Raw genomic sequence first — 23,650 nt, 5'->3', positions numbered from 1 at the left:
CTGAGTGGGCCCCTTAACCCACTTCTCCTGCGGTAAACTGGACAAACATTCACTAACTCTTTGATTTTATCCATATAACGCAGATCATCGCATGGCAACAACATACTAAAGCTGTATGCCTGACTAACGTTAGTCATTGCAGGAGATTTCCAGGCCTTTTAACGTAAAATAGGCAAAATCAGGACGGATTATGGCAGAGTTTGTATTTCCTGCTGTCAGTTTGTTTTCACCAGAATGGGGGCGTGGTTTCATGTGCTACTGTCATCTATTGCGGAGTTTTGATTCAGAAACTCATATGCACACACACACTCAGAGGCTAATTCCATCACTAATACAGGAGATGTAACATAAAAAACACTCCCCAGTCTAGAATATTTTATTTAATTTCTTTCTCCACAATCATTCTGCTGACCACAGGAAATGATTTTGCCACCCTCTTGGGGGTTGGGAATAACAGCTTGAGAACTACTGCACTAGAGCCACAAATGTAGATTAATCCACCCCTGAAAATAGTCCCCAACAACTGCACTTCATCCTGTTTGAATGACGTTTGTTAAAAGCTACGATGGGCAGTTGTTTTATGACAATGACTGAGAGCTCATAAACACCGTTTTAGGACTTGCAGTGTGAAGTTGCTGTGTAATCTGCTCTTCCAGTTACTCACCACCAGAGGGCAGGCTGCTGCAAGTGGCTCCGTTGTGACAGGGCTGCTGCAGGCAGGCGTCAGGATAGAGGATGCAACCCAGCTTTAGCTCCGTCAGTCCCACCACCTCGGCGTAGCGCGAGCGTTTGTTCTGCAGCGGCAGCTCGTTGTTGTTTAATGTGACCGAGTCCAGGCAGCCCTGGAAACCCTCAAGCACCCGCGGGTCCTTCTGGGAGTCCATGAGGCTGCGGGAGTTGGGATGCTGCACCTGAGGAGAGAAGAGTCAATAATACTATCAATCACGGAGATACACACACACACACACACACACACACACACACACACACACACACACACACACACACACACACACACACACACACACACACACACACACACACACACACACACACACACACACACACACACACACACACAGTATTTGTGAGAACTTCTGGTTCAGTCATGTTTTTCCCATGTGGTAACAGAAATAAATTGCATTGTATCACTTATGATTACTGATGCAACAAGTGCACGTCACTGGAAAAGGGACCAATTTCAATCACATGATACACTGCTGAGCAGCTCAACCCACTATAACAATGATGAGTTGATTTATGTCCTGATTACTAACAATCAACATCAGCAAGCCACCAGGAACTGAGCTATCACATAAATACAGATACTAATAAAGCCTAGAGCAGACACCCTTTTCCAAACCTTTTACATCTATTATGAACTTATATTTCACCAAACTGCCACAAACCACAAAGTTTACGCGTTTTGCTGGAATAAATCATCAATGGGCTCCTTCCTTTTGGATCGTATTTGGTAATCCACTTAAATAGACTTTACTATGAGAGGAGCTGGTACCGAGGCCAGTGGGTAAGTCTTTAAAACACTCTTTAATAAACTCTGGGTTCACTAACTACGTTGCTGATGCTTTTTTTTCTGTGTAAGGACTCTTCTCATGCTGCTGCAGAGGTTTGGTGTTATTTTGAGCAGTATTAGTGTATAAAAAAGACATTTTAATGCCTTCACCTTGCTGCCCCGAGCTAATCAGTGTTAGCTACGGACAGCTTTTAGCAACTCTCATACATGAAAAAAAAATGTCTTGATGGCCTATTTGATGAGTGTATTTGCCGAAAAAGACCCTGAGATGATTTTACGCCAGAATTACACTTAATAAAGGAGAATTGTTTCAATGTGCTGAAACATCTCTGGATCTCTGAGGAGGCCCAATGTGAACCCCCCCTGTGGCTGCCACAGCTGCTCAAGGACTGACCAGTGCTCCAAAGTAGACGGTTCTGTCCGGAGCCAGTGGTTGTATGAATGGTGGTCCACGACGTCGCTCCACATAGCTGTCATCCAGCGCCAGGCTGCTGAAGTTACGATTCAGCTCCAGTGCCACCGTGTGCCAGCTGCCATCATTGATACGGCGGCCGGAGATGCCCAACATGTCGGGACTGTCACCGCCTCCACCAGCACCAAGGCCACAGGCCAGCTGAAACCATAGCTTCCCCTCCTCCAACTGCCCCCCAACGAACACACACACACACACACACACACACACACACACACACACACACATACACACACACACACACACACACACACACACACACACACACAATATTAACAGCAGAATTGACCTTAGTTAGTGTGACAGAAAAGTCAGATTCCCTATTGAGATAAAAATGATCTAAATAGGGAACTATGACAAATGGCATGTACCATAAAAGTATGATTATCTCAAATATTTCATAGCTTCTCTTCTTGCACCTATATACTTTATGCCTGCATTTAAGTGCACATCTCTCATGAATCAAGGAGTTGTCTACTTGTCTGAAATATCTGTTAAGTATATCTAATAATAACATCAAAAAATACATTTATTATACCTAAAAAAATAATATTCAATTTTAATTCAATTTTATTTATAGTGCCAAATCATAGCAAAAGTTATCTCACCTAACATATATAGTAGGTTTAGACCACACTTGATGACTTATTCATGATTTACAGAGACACAACAATTCCCCCATGAGCAACAGCAATATACTTTATTTAACTTCAATAAATAAGATTGATGTTATATGATGCATACCAACGTATTCTTAAGTTTTCCTTCAATATATTTGTCATTTAAAGGACTGGGCCCACAGAGAGCAGAGCAGCAGTTTAAAGTATTTTGTGATGGAGCAGCAATGATCCCTTAAAGCTGCCAGAGCCTACCATGTGTGTGAGTGTGTTTGGTGTATGTACCTTGAGCACGGTGCAGGGCTCAGTGTGTGTGTACATAATGATTCCTCTGCTCTGCAGTGTTCTGATCCTGAGGCTGAGCTTCAGCTCCGTCTCCAGCCGCTCAGACAGTCTGTACTTGATGTAGCTGTTACCTGAGAAACTCAGAGACGAGTGGCCTGTACGCCCCCAACACACACAGGCACATGGGTAAATGCATCCAATTCCAGAGCAATGCGCAAGTACGTACACAGGACAGTGTAAGCAAATCACATATGTTTTTGAATTTTTTGTTGCATGTATTATTTTCGTACATCAAAAATGTTCACACAGACTTAAGAATATCGTGTTAGTTTTTCTCTCTCTGACACACCTGCACACTCTCCCAGTTTGCCTGGTGGACACTGGCATGCGTAGCGCCCTCTGGTGGCCTCGACTGAAACACACTGCATGTCTACTGGACACGGCTGGTCCTCACACTGTTCTGACAAGACGGCACAGTTTGCATCTGTACGCACAACCACAAGGACAGAAAGAAAAGACACTCATCAAACTTGCATAAAGAACAGGAAGTGACAGCAAGAAAGCCTCAATATACAAAGAAAGAGGAAATATATAGTTTGCCACTTATCCATCTGCCATTAATTAGAGAGGATTTCATGTTTGATGTGTTTTATATACTAAATGGATTTAGTTTTTTTGGCATGAACTGTATCAGGGTAAAATTTGGCCGCTCGGAAAGTTTCAGGTCACGCCCTCTCAAATGGCCCTTCACTCTCCGTGTTTCCACTACAAAAAAAGTAGGTGACGTATCACTCTGAATGGGAGATCACTGGTGATCAGCTGATCAGAGATACAGTGGCGCTACGTTCCTTCTCCATGAAATACAGAATAGTTGTAGTTTGATTTAAGGTGGCCCGTATTATTCACACTGCCAACTTATGTACAAGTAACATGAAAGAAAACACTAAAAAATTGTAAAAGTGTTTGTTGACAGACAGGCTGTCACCCCGCTGCAGTACGGTGTGTGTGTGTGTGTGTGTGTTAATGGGAGAGAGAGAGAGAGAGAGGGAGCATGCAGCAAAGGCCTGCAGGTGAGAATCCAACTCGGCCGCTGCAGCGTTCATTTTAACAAGCCGGTGCAAAGTTGTGCGTGCACAGATCCTTTCCTGTGCTGTGTTCTTCTTCCCCACTGGATAAAAGTGTTTACTCTACTTCACCGTGTTGTTGTGGCGTCTGTACGACCACACGTCACATCCTGCTGAGAGCTACATCCAATCAGCAACCAGGTATATCTCAGGGGAGAAAGACAGCCGCTCAAGCGACTCACATGCAGCACCTTGAGTTTCACACCACTTGTCACATTCATCCATAAAGGATAAAAAAACGCCCGGCCGGACAAACGAAAGCTCTAGCGTCTCATATGCAAATTAGGGGCGTTTCGGTGAGGGAGACCCGTCTCATTTTGGGTATTCAACCGTCGTGGAAACGCACCTATTATGTGCACACGTGCACTTTGGAGCACTGAATGTGAAAAGAAACATATTTCCTGTCATGACATTTCTTCATATTACATAATAAACATGAAGTTGGGAATACTACGTATATTACAACTGTAGTTCAATTTTCACCATGCCATTACTATTTGCATTGTACCAATACATTATTACACTGGGCAGGACATGTCAAGGCCCTTAACCAGCATTTCATGTGGAATACATCAATATCACATGTGGACTTCAGGCACAAAATGCAATTTCATGACACTTGATAATCAACTTGTCCTGTGGCAGTACTCTCATGACATACAGGGTGCATGGTTTATTGTGGAATACATGCCAAGTTTCAATTTCATGCACTAAATGTCTGCCAAAGACACTTAAGTGCATTTCATCCTTGGTGTTAAAAGTCAATACAGTGAAGAATTGTAAGTAAATTTAGTGTGTCGTGCGAAATGCCTTTAATGACATATAGTGACACTTAAAATGCATCATGAGATTCCAATCAGGAGTCATTTGAAGCTTTACAGCCAACTCTACCCTGTGCTAACACACACACCGGCACGTACGCATACACGCACACGCACACGCACAAGCACACACACACGCACACACACACACAATAATTATTCCGTCAAGCCTAGGCAGAAAAACAACTGTCCATTAAATCAGCTGATGTTAGTGGGGGACAGCCTGTTCTACCTTCAGAATTCTCCGGCTGCAGAAACAGAGATGACCTCTCTGTCTAAACAGAACTTTGAAACTCAGTCCTTCGCTCATTTCCGTATCCTTGCTCACTATGCCAATAAGAAGGTCATCAGAGGCCGGTAAGGAGCATGCTGGCACCAGGGTGTGAACCACACAATTGAGATCTTCAATTGTGTCTATTTTTGCCGTGCATTTGTATTTTCCTGCATTTTCATCATTGTGGATCATGAATAAAACTTGACTATTATTGATGTTTGATTCATGCATGAGGGTGATCTCATTGCATGCTTTTCTTGCCATCACCATCAAAGTGTGGTGTTGCAATATCAAAATCAAAAATTCACTTTAACCCAAAGATCAGGGAGACAACCATAAACTTTCTTAGTCCAACTCATTCCGCAAGCCAAATGGTCATTATTCAGTCTTATTTGCTCTGATAAACTATAGAATACAGTTCTTCACTCTGCAAAGAACACAGTGCCCTGCTTTAGTCGCTCATATTCTATCTTCCTCAGCCTTTCTCTACCCATGTGGAGGTTTGATGTATGAACTGGTTGTCAGATATCAGATGACATGAAGCAAGTACATCTACATGCTCAGACCTCTCTGTCAAATCAGTTCAATCCAATTTTATATATAGTGCCAATTCATAACAGAAGTTATCTCAAGACACTTTACAAAAATAGTAGGTAAGGGCCACACTCTATGACTTATTTATGATTTACAGAGACACAACAATCCCCCTATGAGCAGCAATAAATCACACTATCTTTAATACTATTAATAATATTAATATTTGTATGCAGTATTAATTCAGCAATCTGCACACAGTGGCGATGAAAACCTTCCCTTTAACAGCAGAAGCGTCAAACAGACCCAGCTCTGTGGAGGATGGACATCTGTCCAGAGAAAGATGGACAGATGGACAGTTCCAGGGATGCAGGCAACCACAAAATTATAATAATATATATATATATAGTTATGTGAACATGACTAAGAAGTTGGCTCAGAGATGGAGCGGGTCATCCTCCATTCCAGAGATTGACAGTTCGATCCCCAGCTCCTCTGATCTGCATGTCAATGTGTCCTTGGACACTGAACCCCAAATTGCTCCCTGTCCTGCGTAAGGGTGTGCGAATGTGGTGTGAATGGGTGAATGTGACAAGTGGTGTGAAACTCAAGGTGCTGCATGTGAGTCGCTTGAGCGGCTGTTTTTTCTCCCCTGAGAGAGGCCCGGTTGCTGATTGGATGTAGCTCTCAGTGGGATGTGACGTTTGATAGTACAGACACCACCACAACACGGTGAAGTAGAGTAGACCCATTTATACATACACACACAACATACTGCAAGCCAAACAAACACTTTTACAGAGCCTGGTATTTTTATGGTGTAGTGTTTTCTTTCAGATACTTGTGCATAAGTTGAGGTTGTGAATCATTCGGCCACCTTAAACAATCAAACTGCAACTTTTCTGTATTGTATATGATCACTGGCGAATGAAACCCATTCAGAGTGATACGTCACCACCTCCTAAATCCCTCTGGGGCCTTTTTTTTTAATGAAACGCGGCGAGTGAGTGGCCGTTTGAGAGGCATGGCCTGAAACTTTCAGAGCGGCCACATTTTACTCGAATGGAAACACGGCTAAAGACTCTCTCTTCTGGAAAACCAAATATATGAACACTGTACCTGGCCTCCTTTATGACAGTCTGTCACTCACCTATGCATGTGCAGCGTGAGGTCCGGTGGAAGCGTGGTGAAACGAAGCTGACCCGTGGCGTGCTGTATGTAGCCAGGCTGTGTGAGTCCAAGATGATGCTCTGTTCGCACTGCGCCCCGCGACACTCCAGCCCCGAGCAGTTCTTATCCAGGATAGCTGACACTCTGAGGACCTCCTCCAACTGCCGCCGTGATGCGCTGAGTTTCTGGGTGAGGTAAGCCGCTTTGTAGTACCCGCCCCCTGCCGTTTCCACAGCGACGAGCATGTCCAGTTGTTGCGTGCCGCCAACTGGCTGCAGACTGAGCAGGTGCAGTGTGTCCTGCTGCTGGGATGCGGCGGCCCGCTGCAGAACCTTTAACACGCTCTTCAGGTGCAACGCCACAAAGTCTTGAGGTGCCACGCTCTCAAAGCGCACCGTCACCGCCTCACGCAGCATCTCGGGTGTAGCCTGCTCCACATGCACGCTCACAGGCACAGGCACAGCGAAGCGGCCGTCACTAACGCTGGCATTGAGGGAGTACCTGCCTGCATCCAACCCGCCCAGGGCGATGATCTTACCGTCACGAGGACTGATCTTAAAGAGACTCCGCTGGGCTGGGGGGGCATGACCAAAGGTCAGCGCATCATAGGGGTCAGCGTCAGTGGCATGCAGCTGGCCAATTACACCACCAGGAAACTCGTCCTCCATAGTGATGATGTGAACTTCCAGTGGCAACGCCACCGGCCGGTGGAGGCTCTCCTCAATCACCCTGACAGTCAGCATGGAGGAGGAGGACAGACGAGGCTTCCCCGAGTCTGTCACCTGGTAGGAGGAGGACAACAGGGACACAAGAGGTTCAGAAGACAGAATATACATGAAAAAAATGAGATGAGGAAATGAAGAATAGGAAAGGAGTAATGATATTGGAAACATCTCTACATACACGCCTACAGGAAATTTAGAGGCAACGGTTAACCTAATCTAAATGTCTTGGCGTTTCAAGAACTCAGAGAAAACCTACGCTAACAGAAGGGCAGCAGGAGGGAGCCCTCTTACTGTGAGGCGACGGTGCTAACCACTGCACCACTGCACCACCCTGCCACCGTCACATCACATTGACATTGACATTGACATGTTTAGTCAGGAAGCTCATTAAAGCAGATTACAGTTCGTGATGCATCTAACAATTATCTTCATTGTTGAGTAATCTGTTGATTTGATATTTTCTCCATTAATGGATAAGTTGTTTGGTCTTTAAACTGAGGAAAGAAACCAGAAAATATTCACATTTAAATGTAAAAATCTGTCAGATTTGAGATACTTTGTTTCTAGCGGCCTCTTTAGCGGCAAGACGTAACTGCAGGCGAGCCTCTGGAACCTCATCTTCCTTTCTTCCGCCTCTTTTGTTCTTTCAGAGCCCTCCATCTTGTCGCAGTCAGTCTTGATTATTTGTTCCTTCTTCCCTTGGATTTGTGTTTTTGTTTCTTTTTCTTGGACTGGAAGTCTTTCTCTCTCTGTTGATCCTCCACTGTGAGTCAGCAGTAACGAAATGGACCTGTGCCGGTCACACATGTTAGAGGGAGCCTGACTCAGAGGTCGGAAGTTCCTGATTTCCGATTAAAATGAAATGCATCATTCGCTTCAGTGAGGATCTGGGCCAGCAGACCAACAGCTGTCAGCAGAGTCACTAACATTGCGGCTTATTTCCATTTAGAGAGGGAATGTCTCCACAGACACACAGATGAATACTCAGCAAAGAGGCAGTGCTTTCATTAGTGGGTCACATGATCAATCACATTGTTTTAACTCACTCTTTGATAGATAGAAACTTAAAAGACAATTAAATAGATGAAAATCTTATGCATTATATCTTTAAGAAGCTGCAATCATAGAACCTTTACTTTTTTTCTTAATGACTCAGATCGAATAATCGATTATCTGTGTGATGGATTTAATACTGGACAACTAATGGATTCATTGTTACAGCTCAAATTACAGCACTCATCTGCATTCACTCTGTTTTATGCACTGGATCACATTTTCTTTTGCGTTGAAGTTTTAACGCAGCATATTTTATTACTCTTAATCGGGTGGATTTTTAGAGACCAAATAGTTCTTTAATTCTGTTATATTTTTATACATTTATCGTGCTACTTTTATTTATTTAGTATTTAATTCATTTACATTCCCCTGTGAGGCTGGTGGTCTGCTGAAGCTCTATTAAACTACAGCAGCCATGCAGAATGGTTCACATGACAGTGATCTGGTCTGAGTTCAGCAGAGAACCATGCTGCCACTGAACAGACATGAAAACATATTACATATTATGAGATTATTGCATAACATGTCAAAAGAGATCCTGAAATTTCTACTTTGTTGATCACTTCAGCTTAATTCAGCTTTGTTTTGTCAGTTTAACTACCTGAATCAGGATAACATATTCAGTGGCCAGGTCCCTCCTGAAAACTTGATTGGCCACAAGTGTTCCGTCTTTCTCCAGCACAAACTCTCCGCCTTCGTTTCCTGTCAGGATGCGAAAGTCAAAGGGCTGGCCGTTGTGGGAGGAGTCTTGATCGATGACCGACAACTGCAGGATGCTGGTGCCGATTGGCTTGTTTTCCTGTTCGGGTGAGACACACACACACACACACACACACATAGCGTTAGGCTTGTACTGCCTACTGGCAGGCACCAGAATACCTCTAACTGGACTTCCTGGATCCTATTTCATTGGCTCAGTAGTACTTCTAACCCCATCAACGACCCAAAAAAAAAGATTCCAGTGGGGTGTACTTATGAAGCTGGATCAGTGAGTTAGCAAGGTATGTTGAACTCAAAGCCTGGGTCAGCTGTGACACGAAAGTCACTCTCTTTTAGCATCGCTGTGTCACCATGGTAACCTATGCTTTCAACCAAACCTGGTCTGGAGGAGGTTTTTAGCTCAGACTTAGAGCTGAGACCTAGACTTTCAGGTTAGATTGGCTCCTTAAAGCTCTGAGCAGCTTCCTAGACTTCCTTTATGGGAGACTCAGGTTCTCATCAGAGGCCCACTCAAACTGGAGGATGGATTTTAGAATGTTTCAGGTAAAAGAAAACCTTTTGAGACAGTGGTGGACTGGAGGCTGCGTGTCAGTCTTGACATTCTGTAGGGTTCGTCTCCCATGTGAAAAGTTCCAATTCTTATGTCACATGGAAAGTTTATTCACTAAAGGTTATGGAATTATAGCCAGTGTGGTGTATTACACCTTTGCATTCCCTGAAATATAAAATAAAGCAGGTTGGACGTTTCTTTTGCATTTTTAAATCATCATTACTCTATTGGGATTAATGGTGATTAATTATGCATTTGGCATAGTTATTGAGGCATATTTTGAAGCCTTTATTAGGTTCTGCCTCGAGGACCTTCAGACTCTTTACATGGGGGGACTGCTCTAACCACTGTGCAACCGGCCGCCATGGCATAGTTATTTTTTGGACAATATCCAGAATCTTTTGACTGAGAGATTTAGATGAGGTGCTATTTTTTGCCAGCACGCCTCCCTAACCTTATTATGTGTAACTGTGTTGCCCCTTGCTGTTATCATACTCTTGAACTACTCATAAGAGGTCATTATAATGATCTGCTCCTCTTCAGGGAAATATGCGGCCCCATGATCCAAAGGGTGAGTCAAATCACGTGATACACACCCTTTTAATGATATGCACTGAAACTAAGGCAGAAACCCTGGCTTCACATATTAACTCTTAAGTGAGCTTTGTGGTACCGTTTTACTCTGATTGGGAGTTTCGTATTGGTCGATCCAGGTTATCCAAAGAAACCCTGGGTATGTTCAGCGTGCTTCATAGTACACCCCTCTGATCTTCTGCCTAAACTGAACTTCAAGCTTGTGGACACAACATACATATTCAGAGCACAAAAGAACCTAAATCACATTCATCGTCATGGCTCCTACGTACACACTGCCATCTATAAACTATGACAGGAGCCTCAATAATAATAATAATAACAATGATAATAATAATAATAATAACAGTACTATGTGAAATCCAGCTGGGCAGGGGTGTAGTAGAGGGGAATAGTTGAAGTATTATAGTGAAAGTACACAGCATAAGGAGGACTCTCAAATAATTAAAAGTTTGTTTTCATCAACAACTTCTACACTTAAATGAATACATCACCTTCATATCTTTGCGTTTAGGTGACTGTCATGTCAATCGTGAGGTTTACCTGTATGACAGTAGTGAGGTTGGCCGGGGAGAAGGTGGGCGGATTGTCATTGATGTCAGATATGTCTATGTTGACCATCACGGTGGAGGACATGGGTGGGATTCCACTATCCAGAGCTCTGATGGCCAGTGAGTAGCTGGGAACCTAGAGGGACAGAGTAGATCCTCAATTTAGTGAAAAACCAGAAGGCTGTAAAGGATGTAATGGTCAACACATCCAACATTTAAAAACAATGTTGGACCACCAGCCTTGATGGGGATTTTCTTATTCTTATAGCCTTTCCTAGTGGTCAAAGATTAAACTTTGTCCTGAGGGTGGCAGTAGAGGACAAGCAAAGGGGTATTCACATCAAGGTATTATTGTGCTCTTGATCTTTATATAGTCTTCCTTTTAGATTGATCTTGTGAATAATGGCTTTCTTTGACTGAGAATCCTCAACCATGGGCTTGTCCTGCCTGAAGCCCAGGATTCATTAAAGCCTGCTCTCCCTTTGAGATTCCGTTCAAACTGTCACTCTGTTCCCTTTACAGGACAATTCCAGCTCTTCTGGACATATTTTAAAAGGCAGTAGTTATGAGATCCAGTAGCACTTTTTTCCTGCTTTGCTACAGTGCGGACGCTTTTCTGCTTGCTCTCGCCTTTGCTTGCATTTTTTGCTACTATCTGCTACTATTTGCTTCTCCTCAATAAGAAACAAAGAGCAACAGCTCCTGGATACTTACAAAACCAGTGGGATTATATTTCTTTTAGATAACAGAGGCATTTTTCAATATTTTTACGACTTCCTCAACGCTAGGCAGGGAGGCCTACCATTCAAGATAAGCCTGAGCCTGTGCTACAGTGCTAAAGGTAATCACCAGAAGATGCCTCCCTTCTCTATGGAAGATTACCACAAACTACTACAGAAGATTTTGCTGTTGGAAACAAAAATTAATCGGCTAGAAGTATTTATAGAAGTGAATGGATATTGTGACAACAATACCACTCTAGCACTGACTGAAAACAGTGGACAGGGGCAGGCCAGAGCCCAGCTAACTAGCAATGATGAAGCTACAAGGAAACGGGAGGTCCCTGCACAGGGTAATAAATCTACCAGCGATAATCCTCCCTGGAACACACTTGGGGCAAAGCCAAAGAGAAGACCACCTCCCTGCGACAAGGGAGAACGGATAACCGGGAGGACCCAGCGCCCCGATATCTCTGATCTGACCGGTTGGCCTGCGCTACCATCTCTATCCAGGCATAGCGCTTCATCAACTCCCCTGCCACGTAGGACACAGCAGCGGACAGCTGAGAAGAGGAAAAGTACCAAGAAACTTCCCCAGCAAGCAAGTGTTCAACTAAAGAACAGGTTTGCTCCACTGTTGCCCGACAATGGATCCCCCTCTGATTGCCTGAATAACCCACCATCACCACGCAGAAGGGTAAGACCTGCTAACTTAAAACCACAGAGAAAGCTAACAAGTGGGCCTGAAAATCTGATTGTGGGTGACTTTTCTATAAAAGATATGAAAAGCAATAATAGCACCAAAGTACTCTGCTTTCCGAAGGATACGGTGTCTGACTTGGAAAAAAGAGTCCTGGATATTGTGGCTGCACACCCAAATGTGAAAAATGTCATTCTGCACATTGGTTTTAATGACATTGAAAAACAAAAATCAAGGGAGCTGAGAGAGCACTTCAATAAACTCTTTGAAACAGTCAGCGCTGTGAATGCTGAGGTGTTTATCAGTGGTCCTCTACCTCCGATCAGGAGAGGAGCTGAGAGATTCAGTCGACTTTACTCGCTGAATGAGTGGCTCTCCAGCGTTTTTCTTGCTCGTTCGATGCATTTTATTGACAATTTTAGCTTTTTCTGGGACCGCAGGCATCTTTTTAAGGCAGACGGACTTTGTCTAAATAAGCTGGAAGTAAAGCTTTTCATGACCAACATGTCTTACTTCCTGCGTCATCCATCTATCATCACTGCCAAGGACAACAGACAAGAGGAACCAACGGAAAAGACAGACACAACACAGCTTATCATGAACGTCGAAGGAGGACCGCCATTGCAAAAGGAGAGCGCTGACCATGAGAGACACCGGAGCAAAGAGGAGACGTGTCCATCCCCCTCTACCGCCCCTTTCATTTCAAATGGGCGTGAAGATCCCTCCCCCCCACCCCCCAAGACTAAATCCAGGTCTCCATCCTTCTCCCTTCCTCAAGTAAGCCTTTCTCCCCCCTTATCCCCCTTGGAGTTCCGGGAGCTACCCCCACCCACTCCCCGCCCTACTCCTATTTTTACCCCCCTTGACCGACCTCAGCGATCCCCCCCTCAGCGTCATCTCAGTGGCACCTCCCTCCCACCTCCTCCCCCCCCTCCACGAAGGCGTGCTTCACAAACCCTCAGCCCTACTCCGCCCCTCTTACGTAAACCCCCTGTACGCCCTCAACGTCCACCTCCAGTAGTTCATTCCAGCTCTGACGCTGCCCACTCCTCCTCCCCCTCATGGCCACCCCTGCCCCGCCCTGACAGCAGTCCTGAATATTATTGATACAAAAACGGGTTCAGCAGTAGACCACATTATCAGCTGGGCCCAAGGCTGCCTACGTCAAAGCTTGGCACCTTCTACATTCCTGTTGTGACTACCAAGAGAGTGAACATTGGGAAACGTAGACACCCTGCTAACCTAAACAATCTCATTCCTATCCTCTCCAAATCAAAGTCAACATCGAAGCCTGTCAATAACACCATCAGGATGGGTCTGCTCAATGTTAGGTCTCTGAATAACAAATCATTTTTAGTCAACGATTTTATTACTTCTTCCAAACTTGATTTTATGTTTTTAACTGAAACATGGCTGGAGCAATATAACAGTGCAAGCATTCTGATCGAGACAGCACCCCCCAACTATAACTTTATTGATGAATGTAGATCTGGGAAAAGGGGGGGAGGGGTTGCTGCTATATTTAAAAACATATTTCAGGAGAAACAGATGTCACTTGGTGATTTTACATCATTCGAATACCTGTGTGCTGTGTTGAAATGCTCTCCCAAAATTCTTCTGTTAATTATTTACAGGCCACCTAAATACTCAGCAAATTTTTTCGAGGATTTTACCGAATTATTGTTTAGTATCTCCACTGACTTTGACTGCCTAGTTATAACTGGTTACTTTAATTTTCATATTGACGATTCGAATGACAAGGGTGCAAAGGAACTTTTTACTATTTTAGATACATTTGACCTGTCTCAACATGTGAAAGAGGCTACTCATTGTAAAGGACACACCCTGGACCTGATTATCACAAAAGGTCTCAATGTTTCTGATGTTCTTGTGACTGATCTTTCATTGTCTGATCACTTCTGTGTTTTCTTTAATATTTCTTTAATTCCGGAGACACAAACAGAATCAAAGAATGTCAAAAAGCGCTACATCAATGAACATGCTAATGTACTCTTTAAAATGCCATCTCCTCGCTACCACCTCTAAACCCATGCAATGCTGATGATCTTGTAAACAACTTTAATTCCAAAATTGTGAATATCATAGATGTCATTGCACCGGTTACAGTTAAAACGATTTCTGGTAAGCAAACGGCACCCTGGAGAAAAGCTGCTGTTGTTACAGCCCAGAGAAGAGAGTGCAGGAAGGCTGAACGAATCTGGCGAAATACAAAACTTCATATTCACCATGACATCTATAAAGAGCGGCTCCAGGCCTACAATTTAGTCTTAAAAAGTGCTAGAGAAACATTCTTCTCCAATATCATAAACAGCAACACTAATAAGGCCAAAACCCTATTTGCAACTGTCGACAGACTGACCAACCCCACAACACAAATACTAGCCGAACTCCATTCCACACAGAAATGCAATGAGTTTGCATTCTTTTATACTGATAAAATTGAAGGCATCAGACGTGCCATCAAAATCTCAAACAAAAAAGTTGGATCACCACCCCGTTTAGGCCAAAATAACACAGCAATGATGGCAAGCTTTAATGCCATAGACTCTAAAACTCTAGTGGAAACAGTGACAGATCTAAAGCCAACCACCTGCTGTTTTGATGCTTTACCTACCAACTTCTTTAAGAATGTTTTTGACTGCCTATCAACAGACCTATTGCAAATAGTTAATAACTCTATTCAATCGGGCAATTTCCCAAAGACCTTCAAAACTGCAGTCATTAAACCTCTTCTAAAAAAGCGAGCCTAGATGCCTCTATTATCAACAACTACAGACCAATTTCAAATCTACCATTCATAAGTAAAATAATTGAGAAAGTTGTACTCCAACAACTAAATCGCTTCTTGGCTTCTACTGGCTGCCACAACAACCTCCAGTCAGGATTTAGACCTTTTCATAGCACCGAGACGGCCCTTATTAAAGTTATAAATGACATCCGTCTTAACACAGACTCTGGCAAAACTTCAGTACTAATGCTATTGGACCTCAGTGCTGCATTTGACACTGTCGACCACTCAATACTTTTGGACAGGTTGGAAAACTGGGTGGGGCTCTCGGGCACAGTCCTAAACTGGTTCAAGTCATATCTACAAGATAGGAACAATTTTGTTTCCATTGGCGACTTTGTATCAGAACAAACCAACGTAACGTGTGGAGTCCCCCAAGGTTCAATCTTGGGGCCGACTTTATTTAACATCTATATGCTCCCACTAGGACAAATCATGCAAAATAATAACATTGACCACCATTGCTATGCCGATGACACCCAAATCTATGTAGCGCCATCACCAAATGACTATCGCCCCATAGATCTTCTGTGCCAGTGCATTGAGCAAGTCAAACACTGGATGTGCCAAAATTTCCTTCAACTAAATGAGGATAAAACTGAGATAATTGTTTTTGGTGCTAAGAAAGAAAGGTTTAAAGTCATCCAACACCTTCAATCACTGTCCCTGAAAACCTCAAATAAAGCCAGAAATCTTGGGGTTATTATGGATTCTGATTTACATTTCGACAGTCACATCAAATCAGTAACAAAATCGGCCTATTATCACCTTAAAAATGTAACAAGACTTAGAGGGCTCATGTCAGCTCAAGACTTAGAAAAGCTTGTCCATGCCTTTATAACCAGTAGGCTAGACTACTGTAACGGTCTCCTTGCAGGTCTTCCCAAAAAAACTGTCAGGCAGCTACAGCTTGTTCAGAACGCTGCTGCTCGAGTTCTAACAAAGACCAAAAAATGTGAGCACATTACACCAATTCTTAAATCATTACACTGGCTTCCTGTACGTCAGAGAATTGATTTCAAAATCCTCCTGCTCACATATAAATCACTACATGGTCTAGGGCCGAGGTATATCACTGATATGCTCCCACTACATAAGCCTTCTAGATCACTAAGATCCTCTGAGACCAATCTGTTAGTGGTTCGCAGAGTAAACTCAAATCAAGGGAAAGCATCTTTCAGTCATTATGCAACAAACAGCTGGAATAAACTTCCTGAAGATTTGAGACTTTCACCCACTCTGACCACTTTTAAAACTAGACTGAAAACTTTTATGTTCACCTTAGCTTTCTGCTAAATCTTCACACTTTTAACGTCCGCACTGTTTTGATTATTGTCTATGTTTTTATTCTCTTTGTCTTTCTGTAAAGCATTTGAATTCATGACATGTTGTGCTGTGAAGCACTTTGAGTCTGCCTTGTGTATGAAAAGTGCTATACAAATAAAGCTGCCTTGCCTTGCCTTGCCTAGCTCTTGGAGGACAAAAATAGCCTATTTGCCTTCTTCTCTAGTTTGCACCCTTTTTGGACAGTTTGGGCCATCTAGTGGCCATTTTCCACTCAACCAACCATTTGCAGATGTATTTCTGTACATAAGATAAATAAATCATCTAAATAACATTTTTCTTATTTTCAAAACTTTAATTCTTTATTTTCAGCAATTATTGCAATTAAAAAAAAAATGTAGAGTTTCTAATACAATTAATCAATAATAGTTTATTTACATACAAATAAGTTTAGCTTTTACACAAGCCAGAAGTTAATTCCATATTTCAGAAAATAAAAAGACTAAATTAATTAAATAAATAAAAAAGACCAAAAGGCATTAAATCTACTTCTCAAAGTTACTTTCTGATATGGATGTTTTGCATATTTGGAAAAAAAATTGAAAGATTATATATATAATTATATATATATATATATATCTATAACCCATGATGAATGGGTAGGAAACACTACGTCAATGTGTGTTCACAGAAGTTAATTCCATATTTCAGAAAATAAAAAGACTAAATTAATTAAATTCAAAAAAAGACCAAAAGGCATTAAATCTACTTCTCAAAGTTACTTTCGGATGTTTTGCATATTTGGAAAAAAAATTGAAAGATTATATATATAATTAGGAATGGGTAGGAAAACACTACGTCAATGTGTGTTCACAGCATATCTCCACTGCCCCCAAGTGGCCAAAAACAAACAATTATTGCAGGTATATACCAAAGACATATTTCCCGTGTTCAAGTGGGATTGACAGGGTTATTGAGTGCCGTTACATGGACATGAATATCGTGTTTATGATCAGGTTATTGGAGGATCCTGTTTATGAGAAACCTGAATATGCTACCTGGAGTACTTTAAAATAAAGTGCAGTACTGCTGCATGTATTCACCTTATCCCGGTTGTTGAGCACCACCAACTTTCTGCACAGGCACAGCTTCAGCCAAGTGACGTAACGTAACAGAAATACAAACAATAGTGGCAGCCAAAGCGTCTCACTTTCTGGAGTAATTTATAAAACAGAGTTTAGTCTTCTGTAAATGAAAGAGGCTGCACATCTTCATCCACCTGTCCTATGGAGTGGTAGTGACTGGCTGGCACCGGCCCAGAGGATGTTATAGAGTAGCTCCTTTCAGGAATGGCTTAGTATGTTGTGTGTGTGTGTGTGTGTGTGTGTGTGTTTTGTTTCATATTTCCTGACGCTGGCTTGTTCCTGTAAACACAGCACCTGCACAAATAGAATGCAGTAATATGTATCATGACAACTACTATGTATCATGTAAATCTGAATATTCTTTGTGCTCATGTAATCACTATATCCCAAGCACCCTTTTGTGCACCAGTCATTCCGCTGTACACTGAATGGCCTTGAATCTTGTCTTCTGATATTGTAATGTTATGTTGAATGTACGTATTTTTGGGTCCTGTCTTGGAGTCTTGTTGCTTGTCTTCTTTCATCTCTTTTGTCTTTTGTGATGCTGTAAATGGCGCTGCTGTGATGAGAAATACGTTTCAGACTTGTTCTGACAATAAAGTGGTCTTGTATCGCATCGTATCATATCCCAAATATGATCCTAACCAGGATGAGCCTCATAAACGGGTTATTTATTTAACACACTTACTGTGGCAAAACCCACCACATCTGCAGGTGAACCTATCCACATATAACTCTGTCAGGGTTGAATTTGTAATCCTAACAGGATAGAGAAAATGCTCATTGACATAATCATATATTAAGCAATAGTAACCACTGGTAACCAGTACTGTTCGTTTCCTGCCTATGATCACTTGAAGGTGTCAAACAGAAGAGCTGTGAGGGGCAGATTAAAGGCTTCTTGGTTGGTTTGGGGCCTTTGATCCTCAAAACAGCTCCAGGGGGGGCCCCTCCCCGATCAAAGTGTTCATATCATAGAAAACGTGCATGTGTATGTGACTGTCTGAGGGAGAGATGAGAATGTTTAAATTCTATCTCTCACACACACACACACACACGCGCACACACACACACACAAACACACAAAAACACGCTCTGCTTAGTCCTTCCTAAACCCACAGCAGGATATTTTTTCTGTTTCTCCATATTGCTTTATAATAAAGAGCTAATGAAGCATGCTGAGGAGAAATGCAAAAGCAGCGAAACAATATTCTGCTGCCTGACATGAAAAAAAATAAACCTCAGTAGTAAACAACTATGACCTGCTTAGCCAAGACACCGGGGGGGTAGGGTAGAAGAATCAGTATGGAAATGAGAGGAGGATACATATGTAAAAACATGCACATGCACATATAGTAATAACATACAGACACATGGAAGAAGACATCAGCATTACACACACACACACACACACACACACACACAAAGCTGCTACTCTCTGTGTGATAACCCTACACTTTCATCAGCCAAAGGCTTTGATCCCCCACACGCCCCTGCACTCTCTTTCTGAGCACGCTCAGACGTCTCATCGCACTCTTGAATACTTCATGATAGGAATGTGAACATTTCTGAAGTTTTCACGCACTGCGGAGGAGAAGGAAACGAGGAAGCAGCAGAAGATGAGGAAGAAAGAAGGTGAGAAAACAGCTCTGAGGAGGGGGAGGCAGGCAGGGGTGTTTATGTCCTACATCTTCTTTTTTTTCCTGCTGCAAATTAAAGAGCTCACATTCAGAGCTGCTTGGTGCACGTGTTCCTTTTTTCAAGTGTGATTAGTTGCCATCTGGTCAGGGATCCATCTCACAGCCAAGTGTCTCCCAGTGAGCTCATCAGCTGTCAGCAGGCTCCTTCTTTATGTCAAAGATGGGCAGCCATCTCCAGCTCACACTGCAGGTATTCACACTGCAGCAGCTCAGTGCATACACTGGCTGCTGATGCCTGCATGGACATGCTCAACTGATATATATACAGTCATCTTATCAGAAGGAACAGAAACATGAGGCATGTTTAATAAAACACAGAGTAAGTAGCTAAATGTGTAATTGACCATGTAGGTTATTAAAGCTTGGCTTCCCGTCCATCATTAATCATTGATCACTGCAATTCACTGCAAGGTATTAATGGTAATTAATAATAATAATTATTATTATTATTAACCATAATAATGGTAAATGTGTGGTTTTGTTAACAACGAGCGAGTAACAGCAGTAAGCTCGTGAGGAAGGGTTGTTCGTAACAGTTTGTAACTGCAGTTAGCTCTCTGGCTACCGTTAGCACCTCTTCTGCTTCTTCTTCTCCTCCGGTAAAACACAACTGCATTGCATTGTGGTATGCGGGAGTACAATGTACATCAAATGTACACTCAAATTACTTGTGCATTGTGGGTATTTTATAGTGGATTATAGTGAATGAAATTAACCAGGGAGAATTCGAACACCACTACAAAATGGCGTACACACTATATAGTGCACTACTTCTGTGGTAGGGAACGATTTGGAACACAGCTAAAGACTATGGTATAAAGGTTAGAGTTAAGTTCTGATGGTTCCAGTTCCAGGTTGATCAAATATAGACCTTTTCAACAGAATTCCCTTGCTAGGCAACAGCCTTGGTCCTTGTTAACTTCCTGTCAGTTGATGTTTACGTCTGTGAAAAGGTCTGTACATATTCACTGAGCTACAAGGCTAATACACATTGTATCATACATATATGGCCTATATATTTTAATCTTTTGTGGCTATTTTTCTTTAATTCACAAGGGGTCATGTGCATAATCACACGTTAATCAGTATTTAATGTAACTTCTACCTGTTCAAATGACAACTGTATCATGTATCAGTTGGAACTGATAAAGGTTAATGCTTGGGCCACAATGAAACTCTGCTGTTATCCTGTTAATGTGTGTTTGAAAGCTAGTGTTTTAGTTTGTTGGAGACAAATGCACATTTGATATTTTGATATTTACAATGAATGTAAAACAAAATGAATGCCAACAAAGATTATATCATTACATAATCAAGTATGCATAAGTGTTTAGCAGTTCTCAACAGAGCAATAGAGGGCTGCAGGAACACGTCCTAAAACCTGGGAATGAGTCAGCATATTTGCACTTCCTGTTTGAAATCAGCAGTACAGTATAGACTAAAACCATAACTGTATAAAGATGGACGATGAGGCTCCACCTCCTCCCACTGTACAAAATGCAGCGACAGCCAGTAAGTGTTGAGATTTCGGTAAGCGTCATCTAAGTTCTTCGTGAAACATCCAGGGGCTCATCGGGCTCACAAAAGCCCCCATTGTTGCAGTCCTTGGGGGAAACCAGACTGTTCCTATGAATATAATATAATAGATATATCTATGGACTGTGAATGGCAGCGACGTTCCTTTAGGCATCCCTGTTAGCACTAGCATAACTTCCATTTAGCACAACAGCAGGGTAGGCTGAGCCGGGTGTTAGCTTCAGTTAGCTAGCCGCCTTGGCTGCTACCTGCGATTGAAGGGATGAGGCGCTGATCAAAAATGTGACAAATGTGATCAAGCGACGCGTTACTCGCGTTTCGGGCAATTTAATCGCCTCCATCGCTTTTGGTGTGAATGCAAGGTAAAACCAGCTGAATTGCTGGCAACACCATCAGCCGGTTTGAGTCCAGAGGAGACGGGTCAGTTCACACCGCTGCAACTTTAACCTGTGACGTTCTAAAACAGTTTTGTCACGTTGCAAATCATTGGGCTTTACATGGAGGAGGCAAACTGCCACAACATGTTCTAGCTTCACTTTCATGGAGCTGTCAGGCTGTCCGTCCGTACATACAGTCTGTGGTTCAAATGCACATGAAGCCCTTCATTCAAAGCTGTACTTCACGGCTACAATCAAATGTGACTATGAGGTAGTGAGGCTGTGTATAGCTTCTACACTGTGTGTGTGTGTGTGTGTTTGTGTGTGTGTGTGTGTCCTCACCGTCTCACGATCCAGTGCCTTGTTGACCTTGACGACCCCACGGAGTGGGTCAATGAAGAACTGATTGTCTCGGTCTCCACTGATGATAGAGTAGAGGATGGCTCCATTCAGCTGACTGTCAATATCCTCTGCTACCAGCTGAGAAAAACACACACACACACACACACACACACACACACACACACACGCACACACACACACACACACACACACACACACACACACACACACACACACACACACACACACACAAGGTGAGTGAACAGTCAGATATTTTAACCATTTGTCCCTGTCCTTTACTTAAACACATCAGTTATTTACTATTTTTTATAATTGCACAAAATATTACCTGGTGTGTTTTTCCTGAGAATCCCTATTTTATTTTATTTTAATAAGTCCACACGAACAAAGTTTTGAAATATTTGAAACCGAACTTTTATGGCTCCCAGTTAAAAAAAAACTTCCCATCCACCCCACCGGTGTGATAAAAAATATCTCCGACCACATGAGACTGCAAAATCCGCCTCCCTCAGCTGGTAACATCTAGAGTGCTCCACGTGTCTCCATGAAAACAACTTAGTGTTTACCGTTGCACAGTGTGACGTCAAACAATGTCTACAAGAAATTGCGGTTTTCCTCGGTTTTCATGTCCACACATGACTGCTGAAACTGGACTTTTCCAACAAGTTCACCATGGACTCCAGTTACAAATAACTCCGGTTTCAGGAGCAACAACTGTGGTTACGTGTGGATGAAAGAACAAACCTTGCAGAGAAACACACGCTTTCAAAAATACGTGCGTTCGTGCGTCACCCTACGTGTATAAATTACTTTTCCCACTGTTGCCTCGGCCCATTGTTATGAATTAATGAAGAGGAGCTGAAGTGGACAGGTTGTCTCATTGATGTTTTTGTTGATTTTACGTGTCAGTGTGTCAGAATTAATGGAGATCGCCTCCAAAGAGATCCTGCTGGCCTTGGGCAATTATTTACACAACACAATGCAGAGAAACCGACCGCACTAGCCATACCTGTTACACTCAGACCAACGAGGCAACACATTTTCTCTATCCATACATGTCTATATAAAACAGAGTGCGTATATATTCTTGAATAAGCCTGAACAGAGCAGCCAGATATGCAGAGAGTTTAAGTGATGCATGGAGACTGGGGGAAAAGTGCTTTGTTTTGCTTTGGTGTGTTGGTGTAGTAATATAGAGAAGAGAACACACAAGGCCAGAGTGAGCTTCATTCTGAACATTTCTATTACAGTTCATGACTAAATAAATTTCACACATTTTACAGTATATTCCAGTGCCTGTTTATGCTGCTTTGTAACATTAATTACGTATGATTTAACCCATTTTCAGGAAAGAAAACCGTTTTATTCTATCATTGCCATTTTCCAAAGCATGTTGTTGACTTTTGGAAATTATTTTCCTTCAGTAAGTGCCAGGCAGCTGTCTATGTAATTCAACATTATGAGAAATAGCGTGCACAAAATTGAAAAATGTTTAAAGGGATACTTAACAGACTATATCAAACAGCTGTTTACTTCTGTTTTATGAAGCTCTGAGCATACGACTGGACAAAGGAGCCTTATTATTCTGCATGAGTTGAGAGAGAGTTTGTAAAGTGTTTGATAGAAAAGAAACCTGCATGTCTTCATTCTGAATTCAAATAATTTATATGTGATAAACTGTAACTGTGACATTTCCTGCCGCCAGGCACCAAATGCTACAGTAGCAATAGGAGTTTGGAAACATCTGACTGTATCAGCTATACATAAAATAGGTTTAACATACAGTCATTAAACCATATATGTTATAATAATACAATAAATATGTTTTCACATTCATCTAAGTTATTACATTATGAAAGATCATTCACAAAGCTTCTTGAAGTAATATCTGCTGTTTAATAATGTCATCAATGAACATGCTTTAACACATTCGGAACTGTTTACTTTACCTGCATATTAGTTATCACCATATCTCTTGATACATACAAGT

General features: G+C 42.3%; 1 protein-coding gene across 1 annotated transcript in view; it reads right to left on the bottom strand.

Moving 5' to 3' along the window:
• Positions 1-23,650, bottom strand: part of fat3a (FAT atypical cadherin 3a) — a 225,322-nt gene that overhangs the window by 17,174 nt on the left and 184,498 nt on the right. Inside the window, exons 18-25 of the mRNA XM_083914654.1 lie at positions 21,640-21,777; positions 11,020-11,163; positions 9,214-9,411; positions 6,812-7,613; positions 3,258-3,392; positions 2,909-3,063; positions 1,929-2,174; positions 665-911 (exon numbers count right to left, since the gene is read on the bottom strand). Of these exons, the coding sequence (XP_083770780.1) occupies positions 665-911; positions 1,929-2,174; positions 2,909-3,063; positions 3,258-3,392; positions 6,812-7,613; positions 9,214-9,411; positions 11,020-11,163; positions 21,640-21,777 (2,065 nt within the window). The remainder of the gene's footprint in view (positions 1-664; positions 912-1,928; positions 2,175-2,908; positions 3,064-3,257; positions 3,393-6,811; positions 7,614-9,213; positions 9,412-11,019; positions 11,164-21,639; positions 21,778-23,650) is intronic.

The sequence above is a fragment of the Echiichthys vipera genome, assembly GCF_963691815.1.
Source record: "Echiichthys vipera genome assembly, chromosome: 5".
NCBI lineage: Eukaryota > Metazoa > Chordata > Actinopteri > Perciformes > Trachinidae > Echiichthys > Echiichthys vipera.
The sequence above is the reverse complement of the archived record's forward strand: the minus strand, read 5'-3'. Positions and strand labels throughout refer to the sequence as shown.